Genomic DNA, 14,489 nt, shown 5'->3' with positions numbered 1-14,489 from the left:
AGGCAGCTCCCTAGGGCTCACAATCGGGGAATACGCCCAAGATCTACCTCTGGCCTCCATGTTTGTGCACACACAAGTTCGTGAACATGTATTCAGAAGCACAAAACTTTTTTTTTTCCTGAAGATTACATTGGTTGAACCAAGTCCTAATTTAATGATCATAGATAACACAGTTAAATATTGTGTGGATAATCACTGTATTTTATAGCCTCATCAGTGTTATAAGGTCTGGATTCCTACCAGTGCTTCTAACAGATCCTTGAACATGGATCTGCCCTGGACAGCACTCTTCCTGAGCACTGTCCTCCTGAGTCTTTCATGCCAGGGGATTGACCTGGAACGCGACAGAAATTTTATTTCAGCCGCTGGTCCTCTTACAAATGACTTAGTGATTAACCTGAACCATCCACTGGGAACCCAGGGCTCTGGTTTTGGACCTGGTAGCAAGGACTTCTACGTCTGCCAGCAGCCATTGCCCTCTTTCTTGCCACAGTACTTGAGCAGCCTTCGTGCCAGTCAGGTCACCCATTACAAAGTACTTCTATCATGGGCACAGCTTCTCCCAACGGGAAGCCCCAAGAATCCAGACCAGGAAGCAGTGCAGTGCTACCGACAACTCCTGCAGTCCCTGAAGGCTGCCCAGCTTCAGCCCATGGTGGTCCTGTGCCATCAGACGCCACCCACCCACGGCACCATCCAGAGAGACAGGGACTTTGCTGACCTCTTTGCCGACTATGCCACGTTCGCCTTCCAGTCCTTTGGGGACCTTGTTGAGATCTGGTTCACCTTCAGCGACTTGGAGAAAGTGATCATGGATCTTGCCCCGCAGGGTTCAAAAGCTTCTGCTCTCCAAACCCTCAGCAATGCCCACAGGAAAGCCTTTGAAGTTTACCGCAGAGAGTTCTCTTCTCAGGGTGAGTACACACGGACATGGTGGCCCTGCAGCAGCCTTCACCACCCTCCTCTGTTTGCTTCTTAGGCAGGAACTGATGAGGCCCCCGCCTGTACGCATCTAGGAGTTCTGTGTGTCTGTCTGTGCGTGTGTGTGTGTGTGTGTGTGTGTGTGTACGTGTGATTTTATTTTTATTTTAGATATGTGGGTGTTTTATCCACATATTTGTCTGAGCACCATGTGCATGCCTGTGCCCTCAGATGCTCTGGAACTGGAGTTACAGACGGTTTTGAGTTGCCATGTGGGTGCCAGGAATCAAACCAGGGACCTCTGGAAGAGCAGCCTGTGCTCTTAATGCTGAGCCATCTCTCCAGCCCTTGAAAACTATCTTCTAGACCCTTCCTCAGGGTCAAGTATGAGCAACTGTCTTTCTCTGCCCTTCCTTGAAGGGACGTTTATAAAGTCAGGATTCCTCCCACTTTCTTCTGACAGCTCCTTGAACCTGGAGCTGCCTTGGAGAGACAGTGCTGTCCTGAGTCTCTACAAGGAGACCCGACTGTGGGTCCCCTTCTCTTACGAAATCAAGTGTGTACCTTTTAGTTGGAGCTTACAGTGCATCAAGCAAGGCAAAGATAAATAACACACCGATGCGTAATGAGAAGACTGTGATTTGTAAATGTACGATGGAGACTGAAGCTAAAACCTTGCCCACGAGAGGCAAGTGCTAGGTCTACAACTGTACTGACTTATTTTTACTAGGAACAAAGTATATCACAGGCACTAGTGCTGTGTGTACATTCTTGCCACCTTCTAATCATTCCTTCTGATACCGCCTTCAAATGGAAATTAGCCAGGTGTGGTGGTGCATGTCTCTAAATCTAGCACTTGAAAGACTGAGTGTGAGGATTGTAAGTTCAGAGTCAACCTGATGTGCAGATCTCTATGAGTTCAAGACCATTTAGACCCTAGGAAGGGTGTAGAAGAAAAGAGATAACAGTGAAGCCAGTGTTTTAAAATAGCAGCTTTTTAAAAAGACTTTAAAGAATAATGCCGTTCTCCATCTCCTTCTGCTCCTGATTTGGACCTTGAGATTTCTGTCCGGTGCTCCAATGTGGGTCTCTGTCTCTGTCTCCTTTCATCGCCTGATGAAGGTTAATATTCATGAGGATGCCTATGTGTTTGTCTTTGGATTCACCTTCTTATTTAGCTTCTCTAGGAACATGAATTATAAGCTCAATGTCCTATATTTATGGCTAGAAACCAAATATGAGTGAGTACATCCCATTTTCCTCTTTTTGGGTCTGTCTTACCTCACTCAGGATAGTGTTTTCTATTTCCATCCATTTGTATGCAAAATTCAAGAAGTCCTTGTTTTTTACTGTTGAGTAAAGGAACTCAGGACCGCGAGGGGTGCACCCACACACTGAGACAATGGGGATGTTCTATCGGGAACTCACCAAGGCCAGCTGGCCTGGGTCTGAAAAAGCATTGGATAAAACCCGACTCGCTGAACATAGCGGACAATGAGGAATACTGAGAACTCAAGAACAATCGCAGTGGGTTTTTGATCCTACTGCACGTACTGGCTTTGTGGGAGCCTAGGCAGTTTGGATGCTCACCTTAGGAGACTTGGATAGAGGTGGGCGGTCCTTGGGCTTCCCACAGGTCAGGGAACCCTGATTGCTCTTCGAGCAGATGAGGGAGGGGGGAGGGGGAGGGAAATGGGAGGCGGTGGTGGGGAGGAGGCAGAAATCCTTAATAAATAAATAAATTTAAAAAAAAGAATAATGCCGTTTACACCTATTGCTACAATGTTGCTGTTCTATCCTTTTCTACCAATTTTAAATGATAGAAATTTTTATATACAATGTGAATATGAAGAAGTTAGCTTTTATCTGGTCATAGTGCTCAAGTCTTTAATCCCAGCACTTTTAGGCAGAGACAGGTGGATATCTGAATTTGAGGGTCTATAGAATGTGTTCCAGGATAGCTTGGGTTACACAGAGAAACCTTGTCTCAAAAAAACAAACAAATCAAAATTTAAATGAGCACTATGGTTGAGTGCTTGCATAGCAGAGTGCTTGCCATGCATGCAGGAAGCCATGGGTTCCAATTCCTGCATTGCATGAACTGGGCACAGTGACACACGTCTGTAAGCCAAGCACCGGAAAGGTGGAAGCAGGGTGACCAGAAGTTCAAGGTCGTCTTGAGACACACGAGATCCTGATTCATAAATTAATTAGTTAGCTAAAATGACACAAGTAAAATGAGCAGCAAGGACTGAGAAAGTAGTTATTGAGTCTGTAGACCACTTAATGGTCTACATTTAATTTGTACATGGATGGAGCCCTGTGCTATATTCCCATCAAAGCTTAACCGAGGAAATGGAAGCCAGAGGAATGAATGACAGCTTAAGGTCATCCTCAGTTACATAGCTAGTTCAAGGCCAACCTGGGCAAGAACCGTCAAAGAATCCCCCTCCCCCTTAGACAGGGTCTCACTGTCTAGTTCTGGCTGTCCTTGAACTTATTGTATAGACCAGCCTAGCTTGAACTCTCAGATCTACCTAACTCTGCCTTCCAAATGTTGGGATTGAAGGTGTGTGTCACACCTGGCCAGGATAAAAAAGTCCACTTAAGAACAACAGGATGCAGAAGCTAGATATAGTGATAGGCCAATGATCTCAACACTCAGGAGGATTATGTATTTGAGGCCAGCCTGGGACAGCATAGTGAGACCCTACCTCTAGTTCTACCCCCACTCCCAATAAAAGGCTAAGGACTTTAGTAGACATCCCTAGAATGAAGATATGGAAATGGACAAACAGATACAACAACAAGAAAATCCCCATGAAACATCAATAACCGTTAGAGAAATTCAAATGAAAATCATGAGTGTCCACTTCCTACCTATTAGGATGGCTATGAGGCAGACCTTGATGGGGACCTGGAGGAGCTGCAAGGTTGTACCTCCCTGTACAGAGTATACAACGGTGCAGCAGCTATGGAAGAAGAGTGAACGCTCCTCTGGTGGGAATGCAGATGCACACACACAGCACAGGGAAGCAGTCCAGCTAACACCAGGAACCCCACCCCACTGTAAACAAGAAGAGTTGGCACTGGCAGCTCATCATTGAGTTGTACCTTTTGAAAGGCTGAACATGGGCTGCGAACACACTTTAGGATAATTCTTGGTATCCTGCCTTTTCCAAGTGCTCTCTGTATTGATTCAAACAACAAAATAGTCTCTTAGCCATGCATAGTGGCACATGAATTTAGTCCAAACACTCGGGAGGCACAGGCAAACAGACCTCTGTAAGTTCAAGGCCAGCTGACTTCCAGCACAGCCACGGTCACAAAATGAGACATTGCCTAACAAAATCCGAATAAAAACCAACCTAATCTCTTAGTGAGATATTGTATTTTTAGCCACTTTGTTTTCTACAGTCTGTCAGTTGCTAAAGAGAAGTCATGGTCCTGATCTATCTCTTCAGAAGCCACAACCCTCCCTCAACTACTGCTCTTTCCTGTTTGGTTCCAGGAGGGAGGCTCTCTGTGGTCCTGAAGGCTGAAGATATTCCCGAGCTCCTGCTCTCCCCATCCTCGGCTGCACTCACCAAGGTAGATGCTGCATCAGTAATGCCTAGAGTGAAATGTGATTGTATTTATTTATTCTGAGATGAGGCCTGTGTAAGAAGAAAAGAGCTTGAGGCTGCTCAGTGACCGCGGCACAGGTGTATTTGAGTCAACCTGAGAAGAGCTGTCACCAGAGAAGACCAGACTGAGCTTCTGCGGGGCTAAGTTCTTTTCCTCAGGGATGGGGAGGAGGGTTGGTCAAAGGGCAGAGGCTGGGTTTGGCCAGGGTTGTTGTTCATCTAGGATGTACAGGAATGCTGACTTCATGACATTGATTTGGGGAAATTGGAACTGTTGGTCTCATGAGTGGGACAGGTGTGGGGCTGGTCCTTGGGCTATGATTAATCACAGAGAATGGGGTGCTATTCAGACAAGAATGGGGGTGTCTCCAAGGTGGATGGTCATGCTCTTGTTCCTTCAGTCTCACTATGTAGGTCAAGAAGCCTCAAACTCACAGAAATACCTGCCTCTGCTTCCCAAGGTGCTGGGATTAACAGTGCATACCAACATGCCTGGCTAAATTGTGATTTACTAAAAGTGAGATTTTGTTTGCTTCTTTGCTTTTATTATTAGTTTTAAATTTTTGAGATAAGGTCCTATGTATCTCAGAGTAGCCTAGAACTCAGTATTCAGCAGAAGATTATCTTGAACTTGAGAGCCTCCTGCCTCCAGCTCCTGAGTGCTACAGCCTGATTACAGGCATGCGACACACACCTGGGTGATGCAGTGCTCTCGTTGAACTTTGTGGATGCTGGGCAAGTACTTGGCTAACCAAGCTACCAACCCGGCCCTGGTTTACATCTCTATAAACTCTTCTAAACAGTACCCGTTCCCAAGATTTGTAGCTAACTTCAAAGGAAATAGGCCTGGCTCTTGATTTGTCATGTTTTAGCCTGGCTCCATTGAGAAACCAGAGTTCAGACAGGCATGGTGTCACACGCCTGCATTCTCAGCACTTAAGAGGCAGAAGCAGGAGGATCTTTTTGACTTTGGGGCCAGCCTGGGCTACCTAGTGAGTTGTAGACCAAACAGATATATACTGAGACTCTGTGTCTAACAAAATAAAACAATATAAATCCTGGGACCCACATAGTCTACACATACTCACATAGAGAGAAAAATATATCAAGGTGCTAAGACTCAGGTGTCTCCACATTTCCTCTAGTAACTGGTATTTATTTACTCACTCCTTTATTTGCTTATTCATTTTGTTTTTGAGAAAGAGCCACGTGTATCTCTTGCTAGCCTAAGTTACTGTATAGCTGAGGATGACCTTGAACTCCTGATCCTCCAAGTTGTGGGTTATAGGCATGAACCACCATGCCTGGTTTCAATCGTGCTAGGGTGGAACCCAGGCCTCTGTGCATGCTAGGCAAACATCCCTCCTGGACCACATCCCCAGCCCAGTGTCTCTACTGGTCTAAGCCAGTGGGGAAAGAGCCCCTCAGGAGAGAGGGGAGCCCAGATAAAAGCCTCCTATTCGGGGACACCCTTTTTTTATTTTTTGAGACAGGTTTCTGTGTGTAGCCTTGGCTGTCCTGGAACTCAGTTTGTAGCCCAGACTTGCTATGAACTCACAAAGATCCACCTGCTTCGGCCTCACGAGTGCCAAGATTAAAGGCATGTCCCACCACTGCCTGTATTTGGAGGACATTTTTATGTGGTGTTAACAGTAAGGAGAATTTTGCTAGAAATATAAGAAACAGAAAAGGAGGGAAACCAGTGAAGGTAGGGATGATGTAAAATGGTAGGAATCCAGTGTCAGCATAGGATAGACACCGGGCAAAGCAGGTGTCTAGAGCCAGAGAGGCACATACCAAGGACACCAATAGAAAGCCCTGGGGGTTTACACTTCCCAGAAGGAAAACACACACTCTCCTCTTGGGTTTAAGCCTGAGCTTTGTGCTGCATGCATGGGGCGAGATACCAGTTCAAAGGCTGTTACAGGACAAGGAATTATTATTATTATTATTTTTGCTTGTACAAGGATTTTTATGATCAGCCCTTTGGTCTCTTGATTGCAAATATCACTCTGTAAATTAATTTAGATGTCATCCAGTCAGCAAGAGATTTATTTATTCAGAATCTTATCGTGGCTACTTTTCAAGTTCCTGAGCTGTCAGATGTGAAATCTGGTGGACACTGGGGATCACTTGATAGGAAGGCACTGGGAAGCCAGTGAGGGTTGGGCACTAGGGCATAGGACACTTGGCTCTCAGTTGGTTGGTGCCTGACCTGTGAAACAGCTGACCTGTGGGAGGGAAGGGCAGTGATGAGCTTGTGATATTCCAGCCAAGAGAACAACAGAGTGGCCAGCCAGGCATACGGAGGCAGGTTGTGTGTGTGTGTGTGTGTGTGTGTGTGTGTGTATGTGTATGTTTGTGTATGTGTGTGTGTTTGCACATGTGTGACTCACTGTGCTGACTTCCCATGTTTAGATCCTGAATTTAAAATTCTTCTAGCATATGTAAGCCAGAGACCAGGCAGAATCCTTTGTTTTCTATTTTGATTGCTTTTCTGTGTGTGCATGTGTGCACTAACTAATGTTTTACCTGTGTGTGCAGGTGCACTAACCTGCTCATCTGTGAGGCTAACATTGGGTATCTTCTTCTGTCACTTTCTACCCATCTCCCTTTTTTGGAATAAGGTTCTCGGTCTTTCTCTGAAACTGGAAACACTGATTCCACAAGAGTAACTGTCCAGGGAACGCCCAGGACCTGCTTATCTCCATCTTTCAGCATTAGGGTTATAGACAAACTCTTGGGATTAACATGGTAACACATGTGCTTAGTCTCACTACTTAGGAGGCAGATGCGTGGAGATCTCTAGAAGTTCAAGGCCAACCTAGCCTACGTACTGAATTCTAGACCAGCGAAAGACTGCACAGAAAACAACAACAACAAAAGACCTGCTCATGGATTTGAGATAAATACTGGGCATCAGAAATCATAGAAAGAAATTATTGAATGAGCCCAGTAACCAGCCCGTTCCTTTCTTTTCTTTCCTTCTTTTTTTTTCCTTCTTTTTCTTTTTCAATGCAGGGTTTGATTTCTCTGTGTAGCCCTGGCTATAAAACGATTACTGTGCAGACCAGAGTACCCTCAAACTCAGATATCCACCTGCTTCTCTCTTTTGAGGCCTGGAATTAAATAGCCTGGCCTTCCTTTCTTCTACCTTTTTGGGACAGGCTTTCTTTGTGTAGCATTGGAGAGTGTCCTGGAACTTCTTTGTAGAAAAGGCTGGCATCGAACTCAATGAGATCCACCTGCCTCCACCTCCCACGTGCTGGGATTAAAGGTGTGAACAACCACTGCCCGACTGTCCTTGATTTTTTTAAAAAAAATTACACTTTTATTTTATGTGTGTGTTTTATGGTATACGTGTATGTTATTTGTTGTGTGTGTTGAATGTGTGTGTATGTGTGTGTGGTGTGTGTCTGTATGTAGGCGTTCACATTATAGGGCACTTATGTGGAGGACAGAGGGAAATTTGGGGAGTCTCAGTTCTACCCTCATGTGTGATGGGGTAAACTCAGGTCATCAGAGTCGAGGGCAGACACCTATAGCTGCTAGGCCCTGTCACTATTCTCTTCTTCCTCCTCTTCTTCAATACAAGATCTCATGTTGCACAAGCTGGCCTTGATCTCACAAGGTAGCCAAAGATGAGCATACTGGAGTAGAGACGGGCACCACCATGCCCTGTTAATGCGGTGCTGGTGACAGACACAGGGCCTTGCACACGCTCAGCAAGCGTTCTTCCTAGTGAGCTACAGGCTCAGTGAGCTGGAGTCCCTAGCTAGACTATGGGTTAGAGAGCGCGGGTGATCAGGGCTGTGTAGCTTGTTTTTCTGCTAGTAGAACTGCTCAAGCCAGGCTTGACTGGGGAGGGGCTTCAAGCTGTTGCCTGAAATTAAAACCAAACCCCAGCCCCAAGAGGGTTCCCAGATGTCACAAAGGTCAGGGGAGGGGGATCTCTGGGGGAAGCTCCAGACACTGATTCCCTCCCTTGGTGCTCCTCCATTTGCTGGCACTGCACACACAGCACACACATTTTCACACTTGCCAGTTCACCACACTCCCGCTCCTGCTGTACTCACATGCACACTCATCCTCAGCTTTCTCCTGGGAATCCCAAGATGGGGTAGTCATGGGGAGAACCAGCACACTTCTGAGGAGGCCGTGTTCTAATGCTTCTTCTCCCTGTTTCTAGGACTCGGTTGACTTCCTCTCTCTTGATTTGACTTCTACATGCCAAAGTGTGGCGAATCTACCACAGAAGCTGAGTGACCTGCAGGTAATGTAAGGGCTTTTCCCTCGTGATGGCGAGTGGACAGCTTATCAGAAATGTGACATTTGCCTAAGGCGTGGACTGAGCCTTACATAAGGCAATCAATAACATGATCATGAACACTCATGATCATGGTGATGCGGCCTCTTGGTTAAACATTTTAGGAAGTGCAGGCTCCTACACAAGCAGAAACCTTGGTCACGACTCTAATCTTCTTGCCGGCCTATGAAGTGTTCCATGTAAAATGAGCTGCTATGGTTATCACTTCATTTAGGAAGGGCTGGTGGCCGATGGTCACTGACTGTCGCTCTCCAGAGTCCAAGTCTCTGCCCTCAGTAGGTGGGGTGACTCGAGGTTGTTTCCAGAAGATGAGCATGTAGCTTCTCCCCTGTTCCCAATTACTAAAGGCATACTTGTTGGTCTTCATCTTTTCTAGAACATTGAGCCCAAAATGAAGGTTTTCATCTATACCCTAAAAATTCAGGATTGCCCATCCACAGGGAAGAGCCCCTCCTCACTGCTCTTCAGCCTGCTTGAAGGTGAGTAGACTGACATGTGGCAGGTGTCGAGTGACATTTGTTACACTGGCATGTTGGGGAGCAATACTGACATTGGGGGTTCTCATGAGGGAGGGGCCTAGGGAAATGGCTGAACTAAGAGCCTACCAGGTGAGGCTAAAGTCCCATAACTCCCCTGGCATGTTCCTGACTCAGGTGTGAACTGTCAGCATGGAAACAGCCTTGTGTTCCCCTGTTCTGAGCAGTCCCGGGAGCATCTAAGATGCTGAAAATCTCTGGTGTAGGACCTTGTGCTCTAGACATCACTGTGTAGTCCTGCCAGGCCTTGAACTCAAGGGCAGTCTATTTGGTGCATGTCTGTCTGTGTGTGTGTGTGTGTGTGTGTGTGTTTGTCTGTGTGTCTACATATTGATACAGTTACATGAGGAGAACAGAAGAGGCTGTTGGATCCTCTGGAAACAGAGTTACTCACAAGTAATTGTGAGCTTCCTACACTGGGTGCTAGGATCTGAACTCGGGTCTTCTAGAAGAACAGTTTGCTCCTTATCCAGAGTTACTGTTCCTATCCCACACCAGGCTTTTTGTGTGGTTCCAGAGGTTGAGCTAATTCCTCCTGTTTACCCAGAAAGCACCTTACTTATTAACTCCCTAGACTTCTTTTTCAAAACTTTCACAAGAAGGTGGCAGTGGCAGACACTGTTAATCCTAGTACTCAGGAGGCAGAGGTAGGTGCATCTCTGAGTTCAAAGCCATTCAGCTCTAAGAGCTACATCGTGAAATCCTATCTCAAAATAAATCCATAAATAAAATAAAAAGCCCGAAAGGAGGTATGAACATGTTCCTAAGACTCAAGGGTGGGTCCAGCTATCTTCTGAAGTTTTTGGGTCACTGATATTCACCCTGAAATATGAGAACCAACATTCTAGTTCTAAGCAGACCAGATGCAGCTATGTTATCTTCAGAAAGTCTTAGCATCGTCCCTTGGGTTAGAGTGGTCTTAAAATGAGGTTAAACTATAGATTGCATGTTTCTGCGCCAGCTCCACACACAGTTAACAAACTGCTTCTTTTATAGCCATAAATAAAGACCAAGTACAGACTGTTGGGTTCGACATCAGTGCATTCCTGAGCTGCTCATCCAGTTCTGAGGAGAGGTAATGCTGGCTTGTGCCGTTAACAAGAAGGAACGGTTACTCTGGGTTCTGTTGTGTACATGGGCAATCACTGGGGACCATTGTCCTTGTGTTTGGTTTTGTTTGATGTGTGTGTGCGCGCATGCAGGATCCTGAGTATGTAGTGCACCACCTGCCTGAGTGAGCCCACAGAGGTCAGAACGCCAGAAGGACAGATCCCTTGGAACTAGAATTCCCATGTGAATGCTGGGAGCTAAACCCAGGCCTTCTGCAACAGCAGTGATTGGTCTTAACTGCTGAGCATTCTCACCAGTCCTGGCTTTGCTCCTGGGACATCAAACAGGTCACAGTCATTTAGGAGATGAGAGATGGAGGCTCACAGGGAGGCTGGAGAAGCAGTAGCTCGTGGAGATATGCCTGGGCCCACACAGTCCGGCGTCCTCACTGTCAGATTCTCCTAGGTCTGAATATTTAGCAGAGCTGAGGTGAGGATACTGGGGAAGTGTGCACATATGTGGCAGAGAAAGCAGGTTATGGGGCCAGCTCCATGGTTCATGGGTAAAGGCACCTGTGCCCAAGTCTCCGCACATGCCGTGTGCACACCCCACACACAGAGTCTCTGAATGAATGAATGAATGAATGAATGAATGAATGAATGATTCTGGTGCCTCAGAGGGGAAAGGCCCTTGCCTGTGTCCTAGTTGACTTTCTGTTGCTCTGATAAAACAGTGATCTAAGCAAACTGGAGAGGGAAGAGCTCATTTCTTCTTACAGCGTACAGTCCTCCGAGATGGGCATCAGTACAGGAACTCTAGGCAGAGTTGAAGCTGAGGCTATGGGGGAATGAATGCTGCTTGCTTGTTGGCTTTCCATGGCTTGCTTAGCCCTCTTTCTATTTTTCAAGATTCCTTAATTTATGAATTTGTGTGTTTTGTCTGCATGTATGCACATCAGAGGAGGCACTGCATTGTTGGAACTACAGTTATAGACATTGTTGAGTCAACACGTGGATGCTAGGATTTGAACTCACAACCTCTGAGAACACAACCAGTGCTCTCAACCTCTGAGCTGTCTTATCTCTCCAGCTCCCAGTCTGCTTTCCTGTACAACTCGGGACCATCTACCCAGGAGTTGTTCTACCTACGGTTGGCTTGGCCCTCTCACACCCAACATTACATCAGGAAGATGCCCACAGACCTGTGTACATTCCAGTCAGACATAAACATTTTCTCAGTCAAGGTTTCCTCTTCTCAGATGACCCCGGCTTGGTGTCAGGTTGACAAAAACTGAGCAGCTCACCAGCAAGCCAGGTGACCTGAGTTTGATCCCCAGGTCCCATGTAAGTGCAGAGGAAGAGAACAGACCCCATGAAGTCCTCCATATATAAAAACCACAGCAATAAATAATGATAGTTAAAATGTAAATAAATATAGTAATTTTATTGAAGCGAAGAAAAAAGAGAGAGTAGGTGCAGATTTGAGCAGCCCACTAAAGCTTCATGAAGTTCCTGAGCCCAGTTCTTCAGTGTAGATGTGAACACCTTCTCTGAAGCACAGCACCAACAGGAAGCAGAGCCTGCTCTAAGGGATCCTTATTTTAAAAAGTTCTGAGATCAAATTGGGCTGGAGAAGTGATTCAGTCTGTCAAGTGCTTTCTCTGTAAGAAAGGGGGCCTGAGCAGAGAACAAGCAAAAAGAGCCAAGAATGGTGATGAATGAATGCATTAACACCCCAGCACTGAGACAGAGATGGTCCCCTCTTGGCTCTGTTCCTCCTGACCCTCCTCCTTCTGAACTTTGTCCCCCTGACCTTCCTCTTCCTGACCCTCCTCTTCGTGACCCTCCTGTTCATGGCCCTCATCTTTCTAGCCCTCCTCTTCCTGACCCTTCTCCTCATTCTGCTCCTCCTTTACTTTCTTTCTTTTCCATCCTTTCTTTCTTCCTTGTTTCTTTCCTTGCTTCTTTTGTCCATCCTTCCTTTCTCTACTACTTCTCTTTCTCCTCTTTGTCATTCTCTAATCTTCTCCATAAGGTTTCACTATGTAGCCCTGACTGGCCTGGAACTCACTCTGTACACTAGGCTGGCCTCACATATGTCCGCATCTGCCTCCTGAGTGCTGAGATAAGGGCATGAGCCTCCATGCCTCACCCTGTGGGGCGTTTGTAACTCAGTCATTAATTGTGTCCCTTGATGTCGCTCTACCCCACAGCCCATCTTGTTCTCTAACCGACAGCCTGGCCTTTCAGACTGAGCAGCAGCAGGAGACAGCAGCTGTGCCCTCTTTCCCCGTCTCAGCCTACCAGAGAGTCTGGGCAGCCTTTGCTAACCAGTCTAGGGCAGAAAGGGATGCCTTTCTGCAAGATGTGTTCCCAGAAGGATTCCTCTGGGGTGTGTCTACAGGAGCCTTTAGTGTGGAAGGAGCCTGGGCAGAAGGCAGCAGAGGGCCGAGCATCTGGGACCGCTACAGTGACCTGAACGCTGCCAAGGGCCAAGCGACAGCAAAGGTGGCCAGTGACAGTTACCACAAACCAGCCTCCGATGTGGCCCTGCTCCGAGGCCTCAGGGCTGGGGTGTACAAATTCTCCATCTCCTGGTCCCGGCTGTTCCCTACTGGGCAGAAGAGCAGCCCCAACCTGCAAGGTGTCGCCTACTACAACAGACTGATAGACAGCCTGCTGGACTCCCATATCGAGCCCATGGCTACGCTGTTCCACTGGGACCTGCCCCAGGCCCTGCAGGATCAAGGCGGGTGGCAGAACGAGAGTGTGGTGGATGACTTCCTGGACTATGCAGCCTTCTGCTTCTCCACTTTTGGGGACCGTGTGAAGCTGTGGGTGACCTTCCACGAGCCATGGGTGATAAGCTATGCAGGCTATGGCACTGGGCAGCACCCACCAGGCATCTCTGACCCGGGAGTGGCTTCTTTTAAGGTACTTCCTCCCATCCCTCAACTCCTGTCAATTAGAAGACACAGCAGGCTGTGGTCTCTCAGCCCTGGAGAGAAAAACAGAGAGAGAAGGTTAAGCAGGTGATGTTGTCTCCTACACCCAGGCTGCTACTGAACTCCTTATATAACTGATGATGACCTTGAACTCCTGACCTCTTGCTTGTTTTCCTAAGAGCTGGGGTCACAGGCATCTCCCACCATGCCTGAGTTTTAAACAGGGATGAGAATTAGAACTAGGGCCTCTTCTATAATAGGCGAGCAGTCAGCCAACTGAGCCACACCCTCAGGCCTGGTCAATTCTCCTGGACTCCAAAGACAAGTTCCGGGCTGGGAGGATTGTCCTCAGCTGTAGAGCTCTTTCCTAGCACACACGTGGCCTGGGTTTGGTCCCCACCTCCTTGGTGCTGCGATGACAGACATGTGCCGCCCATGCCCAGTTTCATGGGGTAGACCCAGGGCTCTGTATTTCAGGAACGTACTTGTGTACATATTACTCAGCCTTAGTCAGAGCCGTTACGATCTTGTTTATTTATTTCCATTGGTTTATTGAGATGGGTCTCAGTTTGTAGCTCAAGCTAACGTGAAACACACAGTTTTCAGTCTTCAGCACACAGAAATCCTCCTGCCTCAGCCTCTAAAGTACACACTGAGCCATCACAGCTGGCTTTGGTAAGCTTTTGTTATTGTTGAGAAGTTCCTGAGTGTTTATAGTGTCTCCTGTGATATTTTATATATATTGTATACAGGCTGAGAACGTCTTCGTTTCTCCTCACATCTGTAGCAGTTCCTTTTCTCACCTCTAGGACAGTACACCTGTCAAAAGCACTTACAGACTGGGTGGTGGTGGCAGACAACTTTATCCCAGTAATCAGGAGGCAGAGGCAGGCAGATCTGAGTTCAAGGCCACCATGGTTTATAGGACAGCCAAAGCTACACAGAGAAACCCAGTCTTGAAATACAAACAAAGAACACCACCATAAAATCACTTGGGAAAGAAGGGTACCTTTGCCTCACAGTTCTAAGCTGCAGTCCTCCATAGCAGAAAATACGTGGCCTTGAACTTGCTATGCAGGCAAGGA

General features: G+C 47.0%; 1 protein-coding gene across 1 annotated transcript in view; it reads left to right on the top strand.

Moving 5' to 3' along the window:
- Positions 1-265: 265 nt before the first annotated feature.
- Positions 266-14,489, top strand: part of LOC142859215 (lactase/phlorizin hydrolase-like) — a 37,822-nt gene continuing 23,598 nt past the window's right edge. Inside the window, exons 1-6 of the mRNA XM_075989560.1 lie at positions 266-914; positions 4,433-4,512; positions 8,737-8,820; positions 9,251-9,353; positions 10,407-10,485; positions 12,673-13,393. Coding sequence (XP_075845675.1) covers positions 266-914; positions 4,433-4,512; positions 8,737-8,820; positions 9,251-9,353; positions 10,407-10,485; positions 12,673-13,393 — 1,716 coding nt within the window. The remainder of the gene's footprint in view (positions 915-4,432; positions 4,513-8,736; positions 8,821-9,250; positions 9,354-10,406; positions 10,486-12,672; positions 13,394-14,489) is intronic.

The sequence above is a fragment of the Microtus pennsylvanicus genome, chromosome 10 (genome assembly GCF_037038515.1).
Source record: "Microtus pennsylvanicus isolate mMicPen1 chromosome 10, mMicPen1.hap1, whole genome shotgun sequence".
NCBI classification, from domain to species: Eukaryota; Metazoa; Chordata; class Mammalia; order Rodentia; family Cricetidae; genus Microtus; species Microtus pennsylvanicus.
The sequence above is the reverse complement of the archived record's forward strand: the minus strand, read 5'-3'. Positions and strand labels throughout refer to the sequence as shown.